The sequence below is a fragment of the Fringilla coelebs genome (assembly GCF_963513975.1).
Source record: "Fringilla coelebs genome assembly, chromosome: 3".
Taxonomy (NCBI): Eukaryota; Metazoa; Chordata; class Aves; order Passeriformes; family Fringillidae; genus Fringilla; species Fringilla coelebs.
In genome coordinates, this window is record NC_140030.1 from 62,095,077 (window position 1) to 62,119,073 (window position 23,997).

General features: G+C 39.2%; 2 protein-coding genes across 2 annotated transcripts in view; one reads left to right on the plus strand and one right to left on the minus strand.

Annotated features, from left to right (window-relative positions):
* Nucleotides 1-1,236: 1,236 nt before the first annotated feature.
* Nucleotides 1,237-6,309, minus strand: DYNLT1 (dynein light chain Tctex-type 1). Its single transcript, XM_084202304.1, has 5 exons — nucleotides 6,203-6,309; nucleotides 3,486-3,527; nucleotides 2,197-2,320; nucleotides 1,897-1,974; nucleotides 1,237-1,599 (listed from the first exon to the last, which is right to left on the minus strand). Exons 1-5 carry the CDS (start codon nucleotides 6,227-6,229, stop codon nucleotides 1,529-1,531), a joined length of 342 nt encoding a protein of 113 aa, XP_084058430.1. The 5' UTR covers nucleotides 6,230-6,309; the 3' UTR covers nucleotides 1,237-1,528.
* Nucleotides 6,310-12,514: 6,205 nt separating this feature from the next.
* SYTL3 (synaptotagmin like 3) overlaps nucleotides 12,515-23,997 on the plus strand; it is a gene marked incomplete at both ends in the record, with an annotated part of 28,331 nt that continues 16,848 nt past the window's right edge. The window contains 6 exons of the mRNA XM_084202578.1: nucleotides 12,515-12,624; nucleotides 13,909-14,124; nucleotides 17,191-17,255; nucleotides 19,858-19,909; nucleotides 21,225-21,297; nucleotides 22,179-22,251. Coding sequence (XP_084058704.1) covers nucleotides 12,515-12,624; nucleotides 13,909-14,124; nucleotides 17,191-17,255; nucleotides 19,858-19,909; nucleotides 21,225-21,297; nucleotides 22,179-22,251 — 589 coding nt within the window. The remainder of the gene's footprint in view (nucleotides 12,625-13,908; nucleotides 14,125-17,190; nucleotides 17,256-19,857; nucleotides 19,910-21,224; nucleotides 21,298-22,178; nucleotides 22,252-23,997) is intronic.

Genomic DNA, 23,997 nt, shown 5'->3' on the forward strand with positions numbered 1-23,997 from the left:
ATGTGCTCCTCAGGCTAAGGTATATACACAGTGTATAGCCTGTAGCACTCACTAGAACATATGTGAAAAGAATGAAGTGGCTTGTCATGAAGGGGATGCATTTACAGAGCTGTCAGTGGAAGGGAATGTCAGCACAAATACGGAAGCCTTACAGCTCTGTTAGAAGTCTCAAATGCACCAAGCCCAAAGCTGCTGATACATACACCTGGTTTGCTCTTCTGACAGCAGATACAGATTGGGAGGAAGAGGCTCAAAACCTTGCCTAGCACATGGCTTTCCACAGTCTGACTACACTGAGCAGAGTTAGCACAGAGCACATAACACTATGGCAAACAAATCCTCTCCTGCCATTTGAATGTGTAGTATTACGTCTCTCCAGACTGTGGAATCATACTGTTGTATTAGCAACCATCTCTCTCTTAAACAGCTCTACCTGAGAGCCAGATTCTGAATACATTAGACAAAGCAGCAAATCACAGATTGCTCAAACTGACTCCAGCCCAGGGGTGCTCTCCCACATGGCTCTGTAACTCTTTCAGCTTTATTAGCACAGAGCTACTACTTGCAGAAGCAGCACAGCTGCTGGTAGAGGTTTTCTGAAGTATGCTCCCATTTCTTTAATTAGCTGACAAAACATTATCCAAGACTATGCTGAACATTTATTTACTTGTTATTCTTTTGCAACTTTACTCTAGAAGGCAGGAGACTTACTCAATGTTTAGTCACATTGCCTCAAGGCAGCTTTTTCCCCTTTCAGAAAGGATCCTGTTTCATCAGCTACCAGAACTCATCACCCTCACTATCAGCAAAATTAACAGGGCCTGTAGCAAATAAGTTCAAGACCTACTTAACACATGTAACTGACTGCAGGAGCCAATGATTACCCAGGTATAGCTTGCTGAGCACTTCCAGAATGTGAAAAATTTCTTACCTCTCTTTGTTCAATGAAGATAGTTATTGTTCCATGCTCTAAATACCATACAAAAAGATTAAATGGGTCCCAAGAATGCCAGGTTACTTTTTGTTAAACATAATCTCATTTTCTTGCAACTTTGTAGTGACTTTGGCAAAATTATGAGAGTGCTTTGCACTGTGGTATGTACCTCAACTATCTTGAAGAGAATTGAAAAAACTGAAACTTCCCCCCCAGTAACAAAAGATTTAAGTTTAAATGAATCACACCAATGGTTATGAATTTCAATAATTTAATGCTAACCAAAAGTACAAAGTGTGAAAGTCAGTGTCTCATTTATATTGGTCTAAGAAAAGAAATCTAGAGAAAGTGTTTACACTGCAGCAGATTTCAGTATTAGCACCTTGAAGAGAAGTTTTTAAGTGATAAAAAAGTATAGAAAACACTGATATGGTACTAGGTACAAACATAAAACAGGTAACAGAATGTTTTCAAATTTCTACCTTTGAAGAAAAGTTACTAAAAAAATGCATTAAAAACAAGTTCCGGTATTCACAGTTTGAGTGGAGATGGAATCAAGTGCTGGAATAGAAAAGAGAAGAATGAACAAGGCAATTATAATGCAAGTCCAAAGGCACTGACAATACAGTACATGGTCTTATTCTCCCATCTCACAGTGCAGGTTCCTGCAAATACAAAAATAAGGGTTTCAGAAACAGAAGGAAGTGAAAGTGATTACATGTATGCCCCATATGCATTTTTATGCTTGTTTCCTTTAAGAATCTTAATAATGAAGTTTTCACAACAGCCAAGCATTTAATATACAGCCCAGTTAGCATCACAGCCAAATGGAAAAAATACCTAACAGTATTCTATTACTCCAAAACTACAGACTTGGGGGGGTGGGGGGAAGTATACTGCCTAGTCTTAAAGAGACTGGCATTAGGCTGCTAGTTGGAAAATCCAGGAGTTGTTTTCCTTACCATCACTGGAGTTGTCCCAGAAGCAAGAGCTTGCTGTATGTAGCCCAGCACCATTCTTTTGCATAATCACACAGGTCACTGTTAGTCAGCAGAGAAGCTTTGATTAATTTCTCACTAACATTAATTAACATTTAGCTCAATTTTTGCTCAGCTTAGCACACCCATACACATACATAAACAAGCATGCATGCTTGTGAGCAGTTTACAGACAAGGTTCTTCCTAAGATCTTCCCCCATCCCCTGCCCTACTGGTGCACGTGACTGTCCCAGCTTTCAGAGAAAAGGGGAAGCTGAGCTCACCGATGTACTTGAAGGGCTTCCCCAGCTTTGTGAGCTGGCTCAGGGTTTGTTCCACCACGCTTGTTGTCCACTGGTTCACTTTGCTGTGCTGGTAGGCATTGCCACCGATAGCACCCTCTATGGCCTGTGGGGGACAACAGGTGAAGGAGCTGCCCTGCTGTCAACTGCAAGGCACACATTAACCCTTTCCAACATGGACCCCATACCCACAGAAAAATCCCAAATACTGCTGGTCCACACTGGCTGTTGGAAGTGTTTTCAATTATTAAAAACATGCAGGTCACAGTCCAAGCCAGACATAGGAGAAATCATCATAGATCCCAACCTCTGTTCATTTTGTGATATTTAAGATTATTTTTTAAGTCCTACAGCCATAGTTATGAAATGGGCCCTGCATTTAAACAGTCCTGAAGAGAATTGAAAAAGGCACAGTAGTACAACAACTCATTCACACATATTCTTCTACGGAAATTAAATTCCAGTTTTAGAGCAGAATAATTTTTGGGAAACAAACCCCCAGACTAAAACAGAAGACCCATGTAGTTGCTGATGACTAACAGAGCATAAGCCTCCAGCCAAATAATCCATTTTACTTATGAGGATAGTTTGCCTTTTAAGATATAAATAAAAGTACACTAAACCTACATGTTTTTCATTGGCACATTTTTTATCACAGAAATTATTTTTAAAATAACCACAAAATTGAATTCAGAAGAGACAGGAGCATGTATTAAAGCATGTGTATTCAATTTACAGAGTTTGACCAAAACAGTTATTTTGCAACAACAAAAAGACTGCACTAGTCTACAAGAGGAATTCCAAATCCTGCTAGAAAATTTCTAGAGAGAAAATTCATGTTTCTTAGCAACAAGAATGTTCAATCATTCCAAACAAACAAGAATTCACTTTGGAGAAAAGCATCTTGAATGAACACAGTAGCACACATATGCAGACAGTCTACAAAAAACTCCTGTATTTTACTAAAACATAAAACCTATTTCTACAGTGTTTAACATAAAACATCCCCCTAGAAATTCTAATAGGGATGCACTTCAACCAGAGGAGTGTATGAAATTACTTGGATTTGCAATATGTATCACAGATAAAGCTTGGTTATCATTTCCACTGAAGTCCATACACTGGTTAAATCCACAGTTACCTGTACTTTGACAGCAACCTCTCTAGGAATCTATTACGTACCAGTTATCACATTTTACTGAATGGCATTTAGTACACAGCATACAACATATGAAATTTCCACACTAACAAAGTGAAAATGTTTGTATTACCTCTTTAATGATGCTGCTGACTTCATCAACAAGAAAGGCAGCCTACAAAAGCAAAAGAAGAATTTTAAATAATGAGTGGAGACATTCTTCTGTTCATGATGTTCGAGCTCTGTTAAGAACATGCACTAGAAATTGAATTTATCCTTGTCACATTTCTGGCAAGTCAAAAGATACCAAGTCTGCTTTTATTTGCATATATATGTACTTTAGCTCCTTCAGCCCAGTCAAGTTAATATTCTTAGAAATGTAATGAAATGTAAGAGATGAACTGATATTGGCAGGCCTTTTGAGTCAAGAAAACTTTCAAATTTTAACTTGGAAGTATTTTTAAATAACAAGTATAGCACTTATGTTCACATGTATTCCCCCTTCCCAACAAGCACTAATGTCACACATCACAGGGGGCTCATGGAGATAACCTCAGCTGGCAGTTAAACAGAACCGACATCTCCAGGGCACCGATGTGGACAAGATATCAGTTCAGAGCTGAAGGAAAAACTGTCCTGACAGTCTCAGCCTAGGATAGGAAAGCTGGCCCTTGGAAACCAAAGGGGAAATGTAGCTCACTGGACCTTTAGAGAGCAGAGATTAAGCACATGGAATCAGACATTGAAGGCCCCAGCATTTTACTGATCTTAAAACCCATTTGCATGTATGGTTAGTAGTTTATGTTTTCTTGTTTTATTCTCTCTGCTCCTACTGCCTCCCATGTCAAGGGGGTAGAAGAAGCTGCCCCTTCTGCTGGGGCAGCCACTCTCAGGGCCAGGGAGCACTGACCAGGGACACACGCTGCAGCAGCGACTCACACCCCACCCTGTCACTGCTGCTGTCTCACAGCCTCACCTCACAAACCAGGACAAAAGAAGAGCAGTAAAGACAAACTGATTCCAAAAGACCAAGTAAGAATGTAAAGATGAACCCAACCAGGTGTTAACTGTTGACTGGATTTTCACTGGGAGGTCAGTCAGCTTCCCCAGCTGACAGAAATAAACAACACTGTAACTGAGGTGTGCAGGCAGGACACAGTTACACCAGTCTAGCCAGCTACAATGACATGTGACATTCAGAAAGATGAAATTGATCATTCCCCATGACAAAAGGAACAGCACATCCTGGGAGACAAGCTGGGCAGTTCCTTTTCTGCATCTATCTAGAGGTACAGTTCAACATTTTTAAAAGCTTTTAATGTGCTGTGGCAAATTGTTTTTTATTTTCAGCATCTTGACTTGCATTTAATTTTAACACACCTCATTTATTTTCATGGTACTGCATTTTACAGGTGCTTACATTTTAAGGTGCACCAGTGTATTTAACCAAGTAAGAGCTACAATTATCAAAAAATACTCTCTCCCACAGAGCTTAATATGCATGGCAGACGTGCTATGCTGGCAGACATGAAGACTGCTGTCAAGCAAGATGGTAAGCCACATACAGTTTTCTTCTTCACAAAATCTGCTCAGAAATGCCTGAGTGAGTACAAACATGGTTCACACCAAAGTAAAATTACTTAAATCCAACCCAAGTTCTCAAAGGTATTTTGAAATCTAATTTGTACTGAAACAACAGAGAGATCTGAGAATTCACTTCTAGGATTGATGTTACTTTTCAACCATCTTCCTTTCTTGGAATGACACAAATGAACATAAATTTCTGATATCCAGATTTGGGATATATGTGCTCTAACTCGACTGTGAAATAACACAACACTACCCGTTTCATCATTATGTCATCTTTTAATAAGAAAATATTTTCTTATGTCGTCTTTTAATAAGATAAAAACTTTTTTGTATTAAAAAATAAAGGAGGAAAGAATCAGTTACTTTGCAGTTTCCCTGCCCTACCTCTCTGGCACAAAGCAAGCAGACAATGTTTCCAACGCTTTGTTTAAAAAGGGTGCTCCCAAGCAACACATGCAAACTGCAGAGCAGTACTACAGCTTTAATAATTCTGAAGATGTTTTTGAAAACAGCTGTAAGAATTATGTTCAAGTATGTTAATTATATATTTTAAAAAAAAACCAGTCTGTGACTTTAACACAGGCCAGGCCCTGGACGAGGCTTTTAGAAAACAGGACAAACCTGACACACCTTCGCCCACCTCGCTGCTCCGCTATTGTGTCACATCGCGGCTGTTTAATAGTGTCACAGCTCAGTGACACTGTCCCTCTGCAAAAGCAGCACTGGCTGCTTCCTCCTCCTTAGCGGGGGGACATCAGGGGCTCATCTGGCACGATAACAGATTGAGACCCTTGATTTATCCCATTCACTATCTTGTGAATGGGGTGTGACGCCCCACCAATGTGCCTGTAAGACGCAGACGAGAGGCTTGGACTCCTCTTTCCGCACAGAAACAGCTTGGCCGAGTTTTGCCCTGGCCCAAACAGCAGCGGCCACCGTCCCACTGTCCCACTCGGCTGCTCCTGCGGGGCCAGCCCGAGGCCACCACACGCCTCACGCCTTTTCCCCGACGGCAGAAGCCAGAGTCGAGGAGCCCAGTGAACACCCGAACAGGGGCCGGCTCCTGGGGGCGGCAGAACAAAGGCTGGGCCCGTCTGCCGCTGGTGCCGGGACACGCGGCCCCACCCCGGGGGAGGGCGACGGTGGGGAGGGCCGAAGGGTGGGATCCGGGGAGGACGGGCACCGCCAGAGACCCTCCGCTGGCCCTGAAAGGAGACGCCAGGGGGAAGGCTGTGCTCCACCTGTTCCCCATCCCGTTACCTCCTCTGCCGCCTGGAACTCCTCCATCTTCCCGGCGGAGCCCCTCACGCCGCCACCAACCCCGGCACCGGCACCGCCCCCGCGCCGCTGCGCCCCTCGCCGGCCACCGCCCGCACTGCGCCTGCGCGCCAGCGGCCGCCGCGGCTGGGCCCGGCCCGGCGCCCTCCAAGATGGCGCCGTTGCCACAGCGACAGCGGCCGGGAGTCGGGCGGGAGATGGCGCTGGGCGGGCGGGTGTGGTGTGGTGCTGTCACACGTCCCAAAGCCTGTGGCTGAGAGAGGCAGGGGGGCCGCTTGTCACGGCTGTGCTTCTCCTACCGATAGATTGGCATTAGTGTTCAGCCATGCAAGAGGTCCTTCTCTGGGAAGTCCTTCCCTGAGTGATCCTCATCTGCTCCCCAAGGAGGGAAGGGGGATCTGCTTCTTGGTTCTGGAAGCAGCTTAGAAAGAAGGCCTAGGTCACAAGCTGAAAAAATTAAAAAGCAGAAAAACTCCCTCTTTCTTTTCATTATATTCCATTATATTCCATTTCCCCGCCCAGCCAGAGGGAAATGAGAGGGTGGCTTTGGTGGGCATCGGACATCCAGACAGGGTCAGCCCACCACAGAAGAATATCTGAATTCTTAGAGTTCTGAGCAGATCACAAGATTTTTAGCAGACACGGCAAGAACCAGGAGAATGAAATTAAAGGGCATTCTTGTCACAGCTCCTGCATATTGTGTGTGTGCAGTGTTTGCAGGTTGTCCAAATCACTGATGCTCCCAGCCCCTGAGAGCTGCTCCAGGCAGTGGGAGATGCCGGTCAGGCTCAGAGGGGCCTGGATGAGCTGCAGAAAGAGTCTGGATGGAGGAAGAAATAACACAGTTGGCACAAGTGCAAAGGGCTGCATGGAGGCAGGAATAACCAGCTCTACAAGTGCAGGACCAGCTCACTCAGTAGCTGTTCCATAGACATGAGGAGTAGGGAGGTGTTTAGGTACAATTTATCTCAATTTCTCATATGGTGCTGTTAAAAAAAAAGGAAAAAAATTAAAAAGAGGACATAGAGCCTGGAAGCAGTTTGCCCTCTCTGCAGTAAGGCGGCACAAGGAATACCATGTCCAGTTTTAGGCGTTATATTTCAAGAAGGTTGAGGGAGTTACAGCTCCTGAGTGTGCTGACTGAGCAGTTTTGGTCCTGTCTCCAGTCCTTTGTCAGGCTCTGCCTGCTGTTTTTCCTGAAAAAGGAGACCCTGACCAGCCGCCTGACTTTGGGGCTCTGTGGTCCCCCTGTGGGCAGCACCAGCTCCACTCGCTCCAGAGGGATACAGTGGGACTGCAGCTGGGTGCTGAGCACATCCCCAGCCTCATTCCAAGTCTTGTGCTTGCTGCTTCCAAAAAACAGAGACAAAAAGCGAGGACTATGGGAAGAGTGAACAAGTGGTGCTTGTTTGAACAAAAGCATGAACGGCTGTATATTTGGTTATATTCTTAGCATGTATAAAATATTGCAGCAGTTTTCCAGGTCCAGGAATGTGAGGGAAAAAATACAATGAGTTAAATATGTGGCAATTAAGGCTTTAATTAATTATTAGGGGGAGATTGGTAGTAGGGCTAATGTTCCACAGCCTGGATTAAGGATACAACTAATCTGCCGCTGTGGGTAGTTAGAATCCTCAGGTTACTTTTGGCATCTCATTCAGTTCAAGTTTTGCCTAAAATTAAGGCCCAAATTATCCAAATATGGTACATACATGCATAGCTCTATGCCCCACTAACAGCTGCTTTCTCTTCCATGATGCAGTTGAAGAAGGTAATTAAACTTGACACACACATGTGGAAATGTTTGAACCTATTTAGCTTGATGAGGGTATAAAAATGCAGGCTCCTCAACTTTGCCATGTGAGTAGAATTGCTGTGCTTTGTTTCATTTTAACTAGAAATCACAACTCTTAAAACATCTGAAACAGTTAAGAAGGGTTTCTGTCTCATACACACAGTTTGGTAGAGCCAGGAACAAGAAAGGAGCTTGAACTGTAAGAATAGCCATTTTTTTTCTCCAGGCTTAGAAATAATTGGGTTGTAATTTTGAACTTTGTTGCCCACACTTAATTCTGTGATAGACTTGACTTAAGCTGTCTAATCTGAATAGTGTTTTAACTTTCAGTTGTTACCTGAGATCAGATTTCCAGTTGTGAGGTAAAATAATTTTCTTCTTCTTACAGATGCATAAAATCTGAATTCTCTTGGATTTTTATCTATGCTAATTGTTTTATCTTATAGACCTTAGTAGAAAACTCTTTTGTTTCCAGGAAAGAACTGTTTATGATACAAACCAAGCTTTCTGTGCAAGTCCTGGAGACCTTGAGGTTAGAAGCATTTTCACATTTACGGTGTCAGAAAAAGAAATATGTATAACTCAAAGCCACTTCTCTTCCTGTGTGTGGCTTGAACACTGAGCATATTTTGGTGTATCAGTCACTCTTGTAGTCTCTTGTGCTGAGGCTCCTTTTAACATTAGAAAAACAAATATCTTTACTTGTTGCTGGTAACAAAACCAGAGACCTGGCAAAAGGTGTTGTAACACTGGAGCTCTTTGTTGAGTGCACTTGCTTTCAGCTGTTTTGGGGTGCTCCTCTGAACATCCATCAGTGGTTTTGGTGCCCAAAGGAAGGAAAGGGGGTGGAGAACAGCCCCAGTTTTCTTTAAAGAGAGATGATTAAATAGTGAGACTGCTTCTCATCTTTTATAAGCAGTTTACTTCCTGGTGTCTCTCTTTGATGGCTGCTGAAGAGGTAAGGACATTATTTTACTCTATTCTGTATCACATAGCACAGGGGCTTGCATTTTTATTTACTGGCATATTTTTTTTTTCAGATTGGAAAAGGTTTAATGGAAAAACCACACCTGCAACTTAATTGTTTCTGTTGGGTTTAGTTATTTGGTTTTATTTTTACTCTGAATTCTGGGGTGGGATGTTAATATCACAGACTTAGTTTTGGTAAAGCATTATCAAAGAACTTAATTTTCACGTGTTTATGTAGGAATGTGAAAGCTAAACTGTTGCAGCCAGGTAGTACAAAATAACACTTGTAATTTTCTTAACTAAGAATGAATTTATGTGATTGGTCTCAGCAGAATACAAAATAGCAACAAATTGCAGTAGCTTTTGAGATTAGTTTTACTCTAAACCTTCTTAATCTGTTCCTCACTACTGATGTGTCACAGCCATTTCTGGGTTAATGGATAAAGGAATCCAATTATCTCAAGTAAATGAAGACTGTGACTTTAAAAAATATGTTAATTTATAATTATTCAATTTTCATTGTTTTGCTGATGCTTAAGGATCTGAAAGGAGATCAAGTAATACATTACTTGTAAAATTGCTTTGAGGAAAATCTTGCTAAGCCAGTCATTTTTAAGTTTAAAAGCTTAGGAAAGAAGCTGTTTTTGCGAACTTAATCTACTGTAAGGTAGGCTCTTTCCTTGATCTTCAGTAACAGAACTACATACTGACAGAAAAAAACATGTTTTTTTGAGGTTGTACTCTGTGCATGCATGAATTTATCTCGAAAAGTAGCCACATTTGTCGTCCCTTCTCCCTTACAATGGCTTTGGGACTTATGGTATTTTCAAGAAGTTACTGATCAATCTGCAAGGTGCCTGACCCTGCATTAATTTAAATACCAAATGTAATAATAAATAATGATAAATATATAATTTAATAAATACTTGAACAGAATGTTTTTGTGAACATTGTGCTGAAAAGGAAGAAATGTTTTGGTATTTACTAAAGTTGCTGCTACTTTTGGTTTTACGTAGAAGATGTTCAGCTCTGAGGTTAGCTGACTGTGTAAAGCAGATAGCTAGCTGGATTTGATGGCTGAACATGAAAGGAGGGCATCTCTGAAGGTTTATGAGGTTTTTCCTGTCAAAGAGGGTCATTACTGAAAACACTTCTTTATTGCTGCCAAAAAACTACTCTAGTGCAGACAGCTTTGGTGTAAGAGAAAAGTTCTTATTTCACAATGGTAGAGAACTTTTCAATCCAATTTGAACGCCTCTGTGAAATAATTACAAGTTCAAGTTTGTTGTGGGGCCAAGGATTTTTACTGTGGCACATTCTTAATAGCTCTATAAGACAATTATGTATTTTCTATAAGATCACCAGAGCAGTTTTATTGGATCCACTTAGTATTGTCTGTCATGCAGTCAATTGCTGCTTTACTGGGATTTTCTGGCGGTGTTCTGGATACACCCAAAATCTTACAAGTTTATGGCAAGTGTAGCTTACCCTGGAATGGATGTTTTGGTGCCCTGTGTAGGGCAGAGACACCAGAGTTTGTACTAGCTCCTCTTTAGATTATGTTGACTTAAACTGAGTTGATGGTTTCAAACATGCTCATCAATCCCAGGAGGTATTCATAAGGTAAAAGATGAAAGCAAGTGAAGGATGCAGGGGCCTTTGAAAATGACCTATATTGTGTAAAAAAAAAAAAAAAAAATATTGCTCAGGGTTTTTATGTTTCAAATGAGTAATTTCCTGTGAAATTGCAGTTGGTAAGGAAATAAAACATGATTATGCCTATCTCTGTCTCTTTTGTTTCCACAGGAAACCAATTTTTTTTTTTTTTTCTTGAACACAAGCTTCTGTGGAATGCTTTGTTCTTTTGGTGTCTGTTGAAAGGTGTCATGAAAAAATCCCCATAGACAAATGGAATGCAACCTGTTTATGTATATGTATTATCACCCTCTGCTTTTTCTGGTGGAAAATTAAGTAACTTAATTGGGGCAAGCTGTAGGCAAAGTAATTCCCTGCACTGACAGAAATGCATTTTCACTATATATCTGAAGTTTTAGTGTGTTCTTTTGGTAGTTTAGCTGTTTGTTTTAAATTTAAAACTTAGTATTTGAAAATAATGATCCACCAATGCAGATAGTTGGTCAGATTCTCAGCTGAGGTCCATCAGTGAAGTGTCAGTAACTGCTTTGGGAAAGCTTTGCCCTTCTGTCCCAGTGTCTACACCTGCCTAGAGCCTGACCTTGTGTATCCACTTCAGATTAAGTCTGAAACACTTAAACCAGTTTTTATATACACATCTTTAATATTGGTGTACCATAAGTGAACTTGCTTTATATTTCTAGTAATATGCACTAAATGTTAGGCAGTAATATCTAAAATTAATGTGATATGTAAACTGGTTTAGGTTGAATAATAATGTTGTTTCTTGACTCTGCTGTGAAATATATTAAAATAACTTCTTATTCTAGTGGAATTTTGCAAAAGTGAAGGTCACTAAGTATATACAAGCTGAAGTTGTGGTTCTGTTTCAACTTTATACTTGTATATATTTATACTTTATCAGTTTGGGAAAATCATTAGTGCACTGAGCTGGAAATAGTATATATCTTAACTTTTTAATGTCTCTGTGTATTAGCAAAGATAATAACATTATTTGGTATCAAACTGTTTATGTAGACTTAACAGACACAGGTAATTGATGGAAATTACTTAGATGTCTTTTCTTTTTTCCTCTTAGTCTTGTGATGTCTTTTCAACAAAATGAGATTATAAAGGGGCATTTTTTCCTCAAAATTTTTGTCTCAAGCAGTATGACAGTCATGGGACCTGTAGACCTGTATTCAAAACTAACTTCAACTTTATCGGTTGGTCTATGTTGACTGTAAAAAAAATGTGAAGGTATGTGCCTGAGAGCTATGGACAGTATGGTGAGCCTCTCTGAAGAACAGAGAGGCTCTCTGTTCTTAAAACCTCTTCTGTGTCTGAATTACTGCATGAAAGGTTTGAGTATAACAAAATGTCTCCTTCACATTATTTGAAATGTCTTGAAGAGGTGACAAGGGGTAATGTTTGGTGGGGTTTTTTTTCCCCTTAGGCCCAGAAATCCCGAATCTACAGAACCAAATAAAGAAACCCAAACCATTTCTGCCACTCCTTTACACCATCTCTTCACAAATTGTCCCTCTATCTGGTGCCAGTTCAAGCCCTATCTGGAGCATTGCTGCAAGTTCTCATCTTTTTTGGAACTGCTTTCAGTGGAAAAAAGAAAAGAAAAGGAAGTTAAAGGATGTATGAAAAAGTCAAGACTGCTGTGACCTTGATAACTGTTGATATTCCCTGTGTAGCAGAGATACTTAAATGATGATCTGTGTGAAGACAGACAAAGTTATTTTTCTTTTTAAGGGTATGACACAGTGAAACTCATCAAGAAAGAGTACAGGCATTGAGGAAACACCCTGACCAGCACTCTGGGCGTAGTGGAAACCATAGGACAGGAGTCTACAAAACAAGCAAAATAGTGAAATTTGGCAAAAATGGCATGTGAATTTAATCTGAACTTCCTTAAGGAATTGGAAAGAGAAGCTGTTCTGGAAGTCCTATACCGTGACCAGATGGTGAGAAAAATGGAGGAGGAAAGAATAAGGTAATGCTGTTCCCCTATTCCTGTTTTCTGTTGTTTTTTGTTTTGTTTTTTTCCTTCTAAATTACTCTTCTTCCGCTTGTTGTCCTAAATGCACTCCTTTTATAACTTCTTGTTAACTAATGCCTTTGTATTCCTTGGGAAATCTAAGGTTATCCAGAGCCTCTTGTTTTTGCCATTCTATTGACTCTACATTAAAGATCAGCAAATCCTGTTCACTGAATAATATACTTGGTGAATTTTACTTCCAGTTTTCATAGAAAGTTCAGCTGCTGGCTGCATTTTTTATTTGAAGGCTTTATGGCATTTTCATCATGTTCCTATGTATGCATATGTGTAGTCTTGGTAACATGGAACATGTTCAGATCTTAGGCTGGCTTGTTTAGCTTACCTTGTGCCAAGAATGGAGTTTAGAATCATTGGATAATACCTGCTCATTGTGCAGAATCCATCACTGCTCCTCCTCACACACAACAGGCAGCAAGCACAGCACTCTGCCTGGGAGGTTGTTACTTGTGTCATTGGTTAGGAAAGGATTTTATTTACTAATTTCACATTCTGCCAGTATCTCACCTGGCGAGGATGCAAGGGATAATTCTCCAGCACTTTATTTGCTTTATGTCCCTGGTCCTAGCCAAGACACAAAGCAAATAAAGTGCTGGAGAATTATCCCTTGTATCCTGCTTTGTGATATTGCATCCCCCTGTAAAACTAGGTATTGGTGTGGGTAAGATATAAATTTTTAGTCCCTTAAATGTGGTAATTTAAACTTTGTTTACACCAAACATTTATGTAAGTAGTATGGAATGTATTAAACATAAAACAATAGTAATTATGTGGAGGGCTATATAGAAAGTCTGAATTGGTTAGAAAATCCTTTTCAACGGCTGATGATGTTACTATCAATCAAATACATAGATCTTGCTTATTGGTACATAAATATGGTTTAAGAATATAAATGAAAGGGAGCACCATCTAGTCTGTTTTTGGAGGTGAATGCATAATCACTTGCATACAATGATTTTTTCAGTGTGGAAAGTGGGCCTGAATGAACAATACCCCATTTATATTAAACAATTTCTCTGTTACTATGCACTGTTTTGGTCACACTGTAGAAATGCTGTGTATGCACCTTTTTAAACAGTGCTCAGCAGAGGTCGCACTGGAGGGCATATCTCCCACTAGAAATGGTATTACACAACCAGGGTATTATTAACTTGTGCTTTAAATGAGGATTTTGTCCACTGTAATTTTTTTCTTTTTTTTCCTTTTTACCTGTGGAATTAGGAAAATGAAACTGCAGCTGCAGCAACTTCGGTGGAAGGGGGCAAAAAATGCAAGGCGTGAGTACCAGGAGAGGTGCTGTGCTCGCTGCCAGAAGTCGCTGGGGCTGTTGGTGAACAGAGGCGCCGTGTGCAATGGCTGCAGCCACCGGGTGTGCTCGGAGTGCCGGGTCTGCCTGAACCCCTGCCTTTGGAAATGCACCATTTGTTATGCTCATGGGTAAGGGATTTTGCCTTGCTGTAAAGCCACTGGTGAGGTGAAAATGTTGGCCAAGGTCCTGGTAGCGATGAAATGGATGGAAATGTCATGTTGTTCTTCACATAGCTGATATTCCCTTTCCTGTGTTTGGCAAAATGGAGCCTCGGTGTAGGCCAGAGATACTGTGAGTGTGACAAAGATGATGATAGCAAAGCATGGAAACAGTCATGAGTTTCTGAGCCACAGAGAGAGCTCCTTCCCCTACTCAGTATTGAACCAGTGCATCCTCACAACCTGCTGAAGTTGCCGTGCTTTGATGTAGCATAGCAAACTTCTTGACAATTTCCTCATCGTTATTTTCTGCCTCTTACCACTGGAGCAAGAAATCTGATTGACAAATAATTTGAAGTCATGCTTTATAAAATTTTAAAGGGCAAACCCAATTAATAACATTACTGGGATTTGTTCAAGTATGGTCAGAAACACAAATTTGTTTACTTTGAATTAGTTGATTTTTTTTCTTTTACTGCATCACATTTTTGTATTTCAGAATGCAGGAAACAGTCTTTCTTTTACTGTAACGATACATCTTTTTAATATCAAAATATTCCTTCATAGTCCATTCTACTAATTGCAATCTTTCTAAGCAAAATGCTTTAGATATATTTCTACATTTGATGAAAAATATATAGGTGCAGAATGATAGTTTGGGAAATTATTCAAAAGCTCTGCTGGATGATAAATATCCCTGTAGAAAGGGCGAGGATTTGGATGAAAATTTGCTTTATGCCAACACAAGATGAATTTGAGCCATCCTGAGTTCTGCTTGGGAGCAATGGCCAGAGTAGCATGTATTACTTTCCATTCAACTCCCTCTGAGGGTGCCAAAATGAGATTAAAACAGAGGGAAATACAAGGCAAAGTGTTGGTCTCAAGTCAAACAAATTTGTACTAGTTTGAAGTAACTTTTTATAGTTTGGAAGAGTTGTAAACCATTGCAAACAAGATATTCTCTGAATCTTCAGTTTATTTAGCAACTAATATGCAAAATAGGTAGTTCAGCTGTATTTATACTTGATACAAAATAGTTACTAGATTTTGGTTTGTGTGTTTTGCTGTGTTTCAAGCTATATGCACTAAACGGAAAATTCAAAAGTTAACTTTCCATATCCTTGTCTAGATAACCCTCCCCACTTCCTCTTGTTTTAAATGAGTTTCCAGTTATTTGGTGGCCACTGTGGAAACCCCCTATAGAGAGTCCTTGGTTGTTAAGCTGCTTTGTGTACTGCTACACATCCTTAATTATTTAATTAGCTTGTCCAGCTATTTAATGGTAAAACCAAGAAAACGTTTAGATTAAAAGAACTCTTTATTTTCATTCAGGAAATTACCTTTTTTTTTATCTTGCTAATACAGATGGATATGCCAGCTGTCATTGAATTTCTCTTTATGTAAAGGGAGAGTACATTTGGTCTTTAGTAATAATGTAAAATCAAATAAATTTAGTCAGACTTCTTCCATTGCCTTTAGTGAGCTTTACATCAAAGCTGCAAATCTCAAGAAGGGTAGGGAGTGCAGCAGTGTGGTAAATGGTTCTCAGCCCCTTTTGTTTATCCTGGTGAGAGGAAAATAGGATGGCTAAAAAAGGCAAGAGCTAATTTTCAAGTCCCAACTAACTGTAATTTTGGGTCTTGCTTATCATTAGATTAATTTTTTCCTGAACCGAACAGCAGCAGCAGCACTATGGAGGTTCTGCCCTAGACACTGGGATCATGTTTATAAGGAATGCGCTTAAACACCTTAGTGAAAGAGCATGTAGGGATAGGCAAATTTTGTATTTCTTACAAAATAAGAAATTTTGAAAACCTTGTGAATGGAAAAAGTTTGTATCTTTCACCTGGAAGAGGCATCTTTTATGTGAAGGGAGTTGGTATAGCATTTTCAGAGTCATCTGTGTTTAGTTGTGCACAAGGGCCTACAGTTAGGTATGTATGAAAATGTATAGTCTATGTGGGTGCTGATTTTTTTAATAGTCTGCATTGCTACTTATGAAGATATCATTAAAATACCTTAAAGGCTTTAAAGTCAAGTGACAGAACCAAAAGTAGCCTACCTATAGTTTGTTTTGATGCAGAATAAGGTGAGGTGAAATGGCAGACCCAGAGGTTTTGTTGCCTTGCCCATTTGTGGATATCACTTTAGCTCTTGTATTTATAGATTTGCTTTCTTAAGAAGGTAAGCCCTACATGAATTTACTGTTTGTATGCTGTTGCCAGTTTAAAGCAATTTTGGCAGAGAGAATGGTAGTAAAGAGGTTAATTTTATAGAAGGAAAATCAACAACTGGGTAGAGAAAAAGTTTAGCAGGCACTGAGAAATCTTTGCAGTGAGACTTCATTTTACAGTAAGCATAACAAAATTGACAAGGAAGGGAGATATTATATATGCCCTAAAGATTAGTAAAACAGATGAGAATTTGGAATCTAAAGGATCCAGAGAATCCTATTCTCTGTTAATTTTTTTTTTTGTTTCTTTAATAATGGGTGAGTTTAAATTGCAGGCTTCAGGAAGAGTAAGATTTGTTGAAAATCTGATAATGACAGAGCTGTTTAATCTGGTATAATCTTGTACTTGCTAATCATTACTTTTCTGTTCCTGTGATCCTGGTGCCTTTGTAAGACATTGATGTAACTGATGGTAGTCTCCTGAAAATGGAGAGATGGGCCATGAAGCCGCTGTGCTGCCAGGGCTGTGGAGCTCAGTGCTCCCTGGCAGCCATCCGGAGTTCTGCTTGGGAGCAATGGCCAGAGCAGCATGTAGTACTTTCCATGGCCAGTCCTACATGCAAAAAGGAAAACAAGCTACCAAACACCCTCTCCCCCCACCAAAACAAATGTCCCCAAAGGATTCCTCCCCTCCACGTTGTTTTCAGATGCACAGCAAAACCAGTCAATAGATTGAGTAGTCATGAAATCTTAGTTTTACAGTAGGATTTATAAAGGATGTTGGATTGTTACATGGTAACTGAACATTAGAAGAAATGCACTTGTAAACATTTTGGTTTGACTCTCTTTAAATTGTTTTTCAGAGATGTGAAAGTGAAGGCTGGTGAATGGTTCTTTGAGGAACGAGCAAAGAAATATCCAGGTGAAGGTAATCACTGGAACAGATCATAAACTGCTATGTAATGTGTAGTTGTCATCTAAGTCAAATGCAGAATGTAGTCTGACACTGTATCCAAAGTTTCTTCCATTGTCTGTGAAAACAAGTCTCACAGTCCATCTGTCTGTGCAGTAAATAAAATATGAACACAAATTAGCAAAATGCATTTGAAAGTATAACTTATTTTGTTGAAGTAATAAAAAAAATAATATTCTGGCCATGTAAATTTAAATTAATGAGCATGTAAGACTTCTAAGAAATACAATGATGCAAAATTAATATAGAAATGTTATATGTATGGAAGAAAATGATCTTGCATTCATCCTTTGTCAAAATTTAAACTTCAGTTGCTTTTGCTGAGGAAGTCCTAAAGCTTAAAGAAATTATAGAATAGAATAAAAACCCCCATGTGTAGCTATAAATCAGCAGAGAGCTAAGCACTGTTTTGTTACCTTCAGCCAGTTGTCTGTGCCATTGCCTTGTGCTGGGTCTTTTCAGTGCCATTAAAAGTACAAAGTTCTAAAAGAAATTATAGGGGATGTGGATGGAATGCTCTATGGAGAATGTGTTTTGCCAGCAAAGGAGCTGTTTGTGTTTGTTTTCACCTACAATAACTAGCAAGGTGGAGAAGATTTGTTTCCTCTTTCCCTTGAAGTGCCACTTCAGGTAGGCATCTACTTAATATTGTGCCTGACTGTAGTTAAATGATACAGCTTCACTTCCAGTATCTGCACCTATGTTTGAGAGTAGTTGGTAAAAAGGAAAGAGCTAGGCCTTAAATCTCTATTGGGAAGCTTGAATAGGAACAATTTTATAAAAGGAAGAGCGTAATCAGGCTAATTTTGGGTGGTAGGTGTTTGTGAAAGGCAGCAGCATATTAAGAAACTAAACTGAAGTTTAGTTTCCTGTTAAAGTTTTGTTTTCCTGTTAAAACAATTCATTTAAAATTTGAAATATTTCACTAAAGTCCATTCTAGCTAACACAATTTCTGATTTTAGAGTTAGTTGATTGATCTTTTTAAAGCACAATTTCATCTGATAACCATTGATAATAATTTCCCCTCATTCTTATCAATGAGTATGAAGCTGGAAGTTTTATCAATCTATTATTAATATATTATTATTGGAAAATGTTGTTCTTGGATATCGAATCTCATAATGCAAGCTACTGACTGTCCCTTTTTCCAGCAAAATAAATCAGTTCTCACTTTGAATTATGAAGGCTTTGTGGATTCTTGAAGCATTTTGCTTAGTTGGTCTAATGGTAATGCTGTTGACATGACAAAGATCTAAGGGCATGCAGAAGATAAACCTGCAGGGATAAATATGTTTTGTTTAGTTCCTTTGATTAGACCAACTGATATATTTAAAGGAGTTTAAAAAGCGGCAAATTTTGAAACTCAGCAGTCTTTATGCAATCTTCAATCCTGGCAGGACAGTGCCCTCTTTTGGTTTGAAAATATAACTGAAGTAATCACTAGAAAGTAAGTTGAAATGAAAAAATATTTTACAGTGAAGGTTTCTCATGTTGTGTAGTAAAAAAGCTCCAAGACATTGTTGTGTTTTTTGTTAATTTTTTTGTATCTTCTACCTTAAGAATGAGATTAATGTTGTCATTAAAGTGGTAGATTACTTTTCCTGACCAATCAATTTAAAATCTAAGATAGCAAATGTGATATCAATAAGAGAGAATTCTGGAGTTCTGGTTGAAAATTCTAACATCCATGAGCTGATTATTGTTTCTACCACTGCTAAGGTCTATTACTTTCATGTAGGTAATGTTATAATTAGTGACATCTTCAGCAAAACATGATCACATGTTGATTTCTGTATCAGGAATTACTAGTGCTTAAAGTCACCCCAGATAATTTCAGTTCACCATTTGTTATATTTGTGATCCCCCAGGACCAAACAACAGTTTTATCAGTCTTCATTGTTCATGCCTGATGGAGCTCTTGCTCCTTGGCGTCTTCACGTCCTGTGGCTGCTCAGCTCAGGGATGTGCCGTGGTTGCTATTTCCCTGCAGGGATGCTCTTAGCAAAGGCTCTCACTCATGTTTGCGAGCTAGTCAAGCTTTTTTGTCAGTGCTCAGGTCTCTAGTAGGAAGAGTGAAAAAAATTTCCCTGAGGTGCAGGAGTTGACCATGTGCCTGCTCTTGTAAGAGTTTTCAAGCTTCCCTTAGTGTTTGAGTTTTGTGGCTGAAGTGTGCTTTAGCGCAGTGGGCCCATGCACTGCCTGCCTCCTGAATCCTTGGGAGGTTTTCAGCTCTCAGCAACCTAGGAATGGGTGTGTTGGCATCTCTGTGGGTGATTGTCCTTAGCATTTATGAGGAGCTCATCTGAATGTGTCACCTGCAACAGGGAAGTGTGAAATCATGGTATGGTGTGAGATGCAGGAGAGACTCTTGTGTGTTGTTTGGCATGTGTGCTGATACATTAGTTGGGAATTTACTTCATTCCTGACTTGCATGTCCATGAGCATCTGTAAACACAGGCCAGTTCCTGAAAGGCACTGCTTTTAAAAAGTGTTTTACAGGCATAAGTAACTGATGTTGCTACTAAATGATCTGTGGGTTTTTTCCCTCCTTCATAGGCAGACATGAAACAGTTGGTGCAAAGCTCTTAGAATCTTACCAGAATCTGAGGTAAGACTCATAAAAGGACAGACAGTTCTGGGACACTGAATTTGTATGGGTGATATTTTTTATGTCATAAACCAACCAGTAGTTTTTATTCCTTTATTATGAAAAAGAATCAATGCTTTTGGAGTTCAAATGATAAAAGCATAGAAAAATTTTCACTTTTAGCTGTCAGCAACCGCAGAATAGATCTCACATACAGCAGAGAGTAAGTACCATGTTTGGAGTAATAGTATCTTACTTGAAATGGAGGGACATGCATTATCTTTGTTTTATCTGCTTATCTTTTTTACATAACTATTTATAGAATTATCTGTCAAATTTGCAAAATACTTTTAAATGATTGTAAAGGAAAGTTATTTACTAGGTGTCATAACAGCATCATTATTTGTTCAATGGGAGATATTGCTGATATGATAGTTTTACAATAAATAGTAGACACTTCCACTTACCAAACTTAAAATAAATTAAAATCTAGTTTACAGTGAATAAATACTTTGACTGGAGGGCAATACATGACCATACTTAAGTTATTACCAGTGATATATTATGAAGTAAAAGTCTGCTCATTATGTTATTTAAGGCGGCCTCTGCCTTAAAATAAACCAAACAAAAAAAAAATACAACACCAAACAGCAGCAACAACAGCAAGTACTACCAAAATCCAAACCAACCAAGAAAAACCCCAAAAGCCCTGTGTAAAATAAGATATGAAGAGATGGCTTCAATTTAATATAATTGTCTGACAAGGCACCCCTGCATAAGAAAAACTTGTATTCAGCTGGATAAGATCCTAACCAAGGCTTGCTCTTACCTGGGTGTGGTAAAAATGAAAAAAGAATCAAGAAGGAAGTTCACCAGCTACCTTAGGATCTGTGATTGTGCTGTAATAACAGAATCTTTTCTTTTTTTTTTTTTTTTTTTCACAAACCAGGACTATTTACCTCAGATGGAATGACAGGAATGTTTAAAGGGTCTTTAACAGCTCTGAACTCAGGCAAGGAAGGGTCCTTTTAGTATTGTAAATAAAGATGACTGAGTTTTGAAAACATCTCTGAACAAGACATGGGGTGCATTTTACAGCAATTGTGTTTTAGAATTCAGGACATGGACTGTGATACTCCCAGCCATTTAGAAGTCTAGGGAGTTTATCCTAAATTTGGTCTTCCTGATAGTTCTAATTTAATAATTTTACCTGGAGCACCCCAAGATTGAGAGGGTAGAAAGAACAGGCAATAAACCTGTGCTGCAACATGCACAGTATCTTCATCTGTTGGCATCATATATTAATTATTGCAATGTTTATCTCTTAAATTTCTAGCAAAATTTCTGTCGTACCTCCAACTCCACCTCCTTTCGCAGAATCGCCAGCAGGAGCCAATGTGATGGGTAATGTATGTATCTGCAAAATATACATATAAGTGCACCCTCTAGAGTGTCATTCATATGAAAAGATCAGCCACAGAAATGTGGTAAATAACTGCTGTAACATCCCTCGGCAATATAAATGCAGCCTTTTGCTTCTTTGTCATTATTTTTATGCTGCATGGGTACTGGGAGAGAAAGTTTAGAGGCTATGAGGGCTGTTTTCAATTATTTTTCAGTTTTTGAGGGAAGTGGTTAACCACTCTACTTGAGATTAGAATGTTGCATCTGGTTTTGGTGCCTCATCACAGGAAGACTGGACAGAGATATGAGTTCCAGTCAAACCTGAAGGATCCTGTGTTTCTGTGACTTTCAGTAGTCACGTATCACTTTCATTACTGAGTGAGAAACAGTGAATTTGATAGCTGCCTTTGCAATCCAGTTTCTAGTGAGTAGAATAGTAAAACATGGCTTGAAACTCACAGAAATTGCACTAAATACTGTTTTGTTTAATTTTGGACTGGATCCTCAGGGCCTGGTTTTGAAGACCATTGCAGTTCTGTAAACATTCTTATGTACTTACCTAGAGTTTGATGAGAACTCTTTCTTCTGTAATAGATAAAAGTATTAAATACCTTACCACAAATCAGTGATGTAATTAGCTGTATTTGTGAACTTATGATGTGATCTTTCTGTGAGGAGTTCTGCTTATATGTGAAAGACCATGGAACTGAAAAGATGACTTTCCATACATCAATGTATGTCCTCAGATGTATTTGTCCCCAGAAGTGAGCAAAGGGCTGCAGCTTTACCAACCGATTGTTATGTGGTCTCTAGATATATAATCCTGGGGAACTTTAAAATTACAAATCTTTTGTGTTTTCTTACTTGTTGCATCTCCCATTTGCAGGAACTTGGAGAGTCTAAAAGGTTTAATAAATCTGTGGAAAACTTGTTTTTGTCTCTCACAACACATATAAAAAGTAAGTAGCTTTCACTGTCTTGTCATTCCAGGATAATGTAGTCAAATGTTTTGATTTTTTTGGCCACAGTGTTAGCCAAGAAGTTGTTATAAAAAAAGGCTATTGAGTAATGGCTGAAACTATTAATGCCAAGGTTGTGCCAACCTGAAAAATAATACAGGAAATCTAGTTCTACTTAAGTATTCTGCCAGTTGTTAAATAAACTGGTTATATCAAACCAGAACACCTTTCTTGTAAAGATATGAATAGACTGTATGATTTTTCTTCTCATTTACCAGGTGTTTAGATGCAGTATATTTAATTCATGTTAGAGTAATAACCAATTTCTGATCTTCATGTTAGCTGGCCAAACCCCAGCTGACCCGGTTTAAGAGTCTGTCATTTAACAGGAGTTTAATATTTTCATTCACTAGCAGTATTTATGAGGACTTCCTTCCTCTTTCTCAGTCTAGTTGTGTGGAATTTTTCAGTGCACATTTCTAAGTGCTTTCCAGTCCTAACAACTCCTGTTCCATTCTGATGCTTTTGGTTCCTTCCATTCTCTTACACTGTCTGCTTTTCCTAGGGATGCAGACTGTGGGTGCACCTCTAAGGCTAACTACACTGAGGACAGTCAGCCTTTGTGAAAAACAAATTAAAGGCATCAGTGACCAGAGGAAAACAACTTCTGAGCCTTAAGAAGATTACAGGGGCTTGCAAATTTGCATGGATTTGAACAAACTGTAGTGTTTTCTTACTAGCTTCAACTTATACAACCCCACATGTGAGATTAGACCTGAACAAATCTGGCTCCAGTGCCTTTCTGCCTTTCCTCCTAAGTCTTGTTTTATTTCTTGTTTGGTCTTTCCTTTAGCTTCTTCCACCCATCTTAAAGACCTGTTCTCCTTGAACTATGCATATTTAATGTTGTGAGAACACATATTAAAGCTATGCAGAGATGTGGTGATCTGCTCCTAAAGAGAAGCATACAGTGGTGTAAGACCCTGGAAAGAGTAATAGTGGCAGCACAGAACTGGATGCAAAGTAATTTATTCAGCTTTCTGTTGGTTTTAAGCCTGGCTGTATCCCAGAGTTACTGGTAAAAACTGTCAGGACTGCAAACTAACTTATTTCCCTGCTACCAAAAGGAAGGTTCTACTCCACTCACATCTTTTCTCTCTCTTTTGAGCATTATGCTGCTTAATTAGCATCTGGAACCCTCTGGAAACTGGTTTAGCTCTTTTAAAGGGCAGAGCATTAACCTAGACAAAACACATAGGTACTTTTCTGCTGTTTTAGTGAGTTAAATGGGATCAAGGTAAGATATATGTTGGAACATCTACAACAGAGGGTGCTGGTCCACATGATCTAGTCCACATGATCAGGAGCCATATCAGGGATGGAGAAGAGCAGAGCAGGCATTCCAGAGGGAGATGGAAACAAGTTGTTAGTTCAGTTCAGCTACAGGTGAAACCCCACTGAGGTGCTCTCATCCCCAGGTAATGTGGAGCAGTTTAATTTGGGAGAAAATAACAGGCTGTTGCAATCATTGAAGTCAGTAATTCAAAAGTGTAGGAAGTATGACAGAGAGAAAGACTTGAGTTTCTTAAGAGAGCAGCTTTTTCAGATTGTATGGCTTCTCAATGAAACCTGCTACTGTGCTGATAAATGTTTTTGATCATGAGTGTCTAAAGTTAGTGCTCTGTATCTTATCTAGATAAAAGTGTCCTGGTTTCCAGAGGTATTTAATACACCCAGCTCTTGTGT

Bases quoted from the DNA above. Each gene is read 5' to 3' on its own strand.
- DYNLT1 (XM_084202304.1), bottom strand. From the start codon at position 6,229: ATGGAGGAGTTCCAGGCGGCAGAGGAG. The intron at 3,528-6,202 runs GTAACGGGATGG...TTGCTTTTGTAG, and splicing joins AGTTCCAGGCGGCAGAGGAG to GCTGCCTTTCTTGTTGATGA. The intron at 1,975-2,196 runs GTGAGCTCAGCT...GCTGACTAACAG, and splicing joins GAAGCCCTTCAAGTACATCG to TGACCTGTGTGATTATGCAA.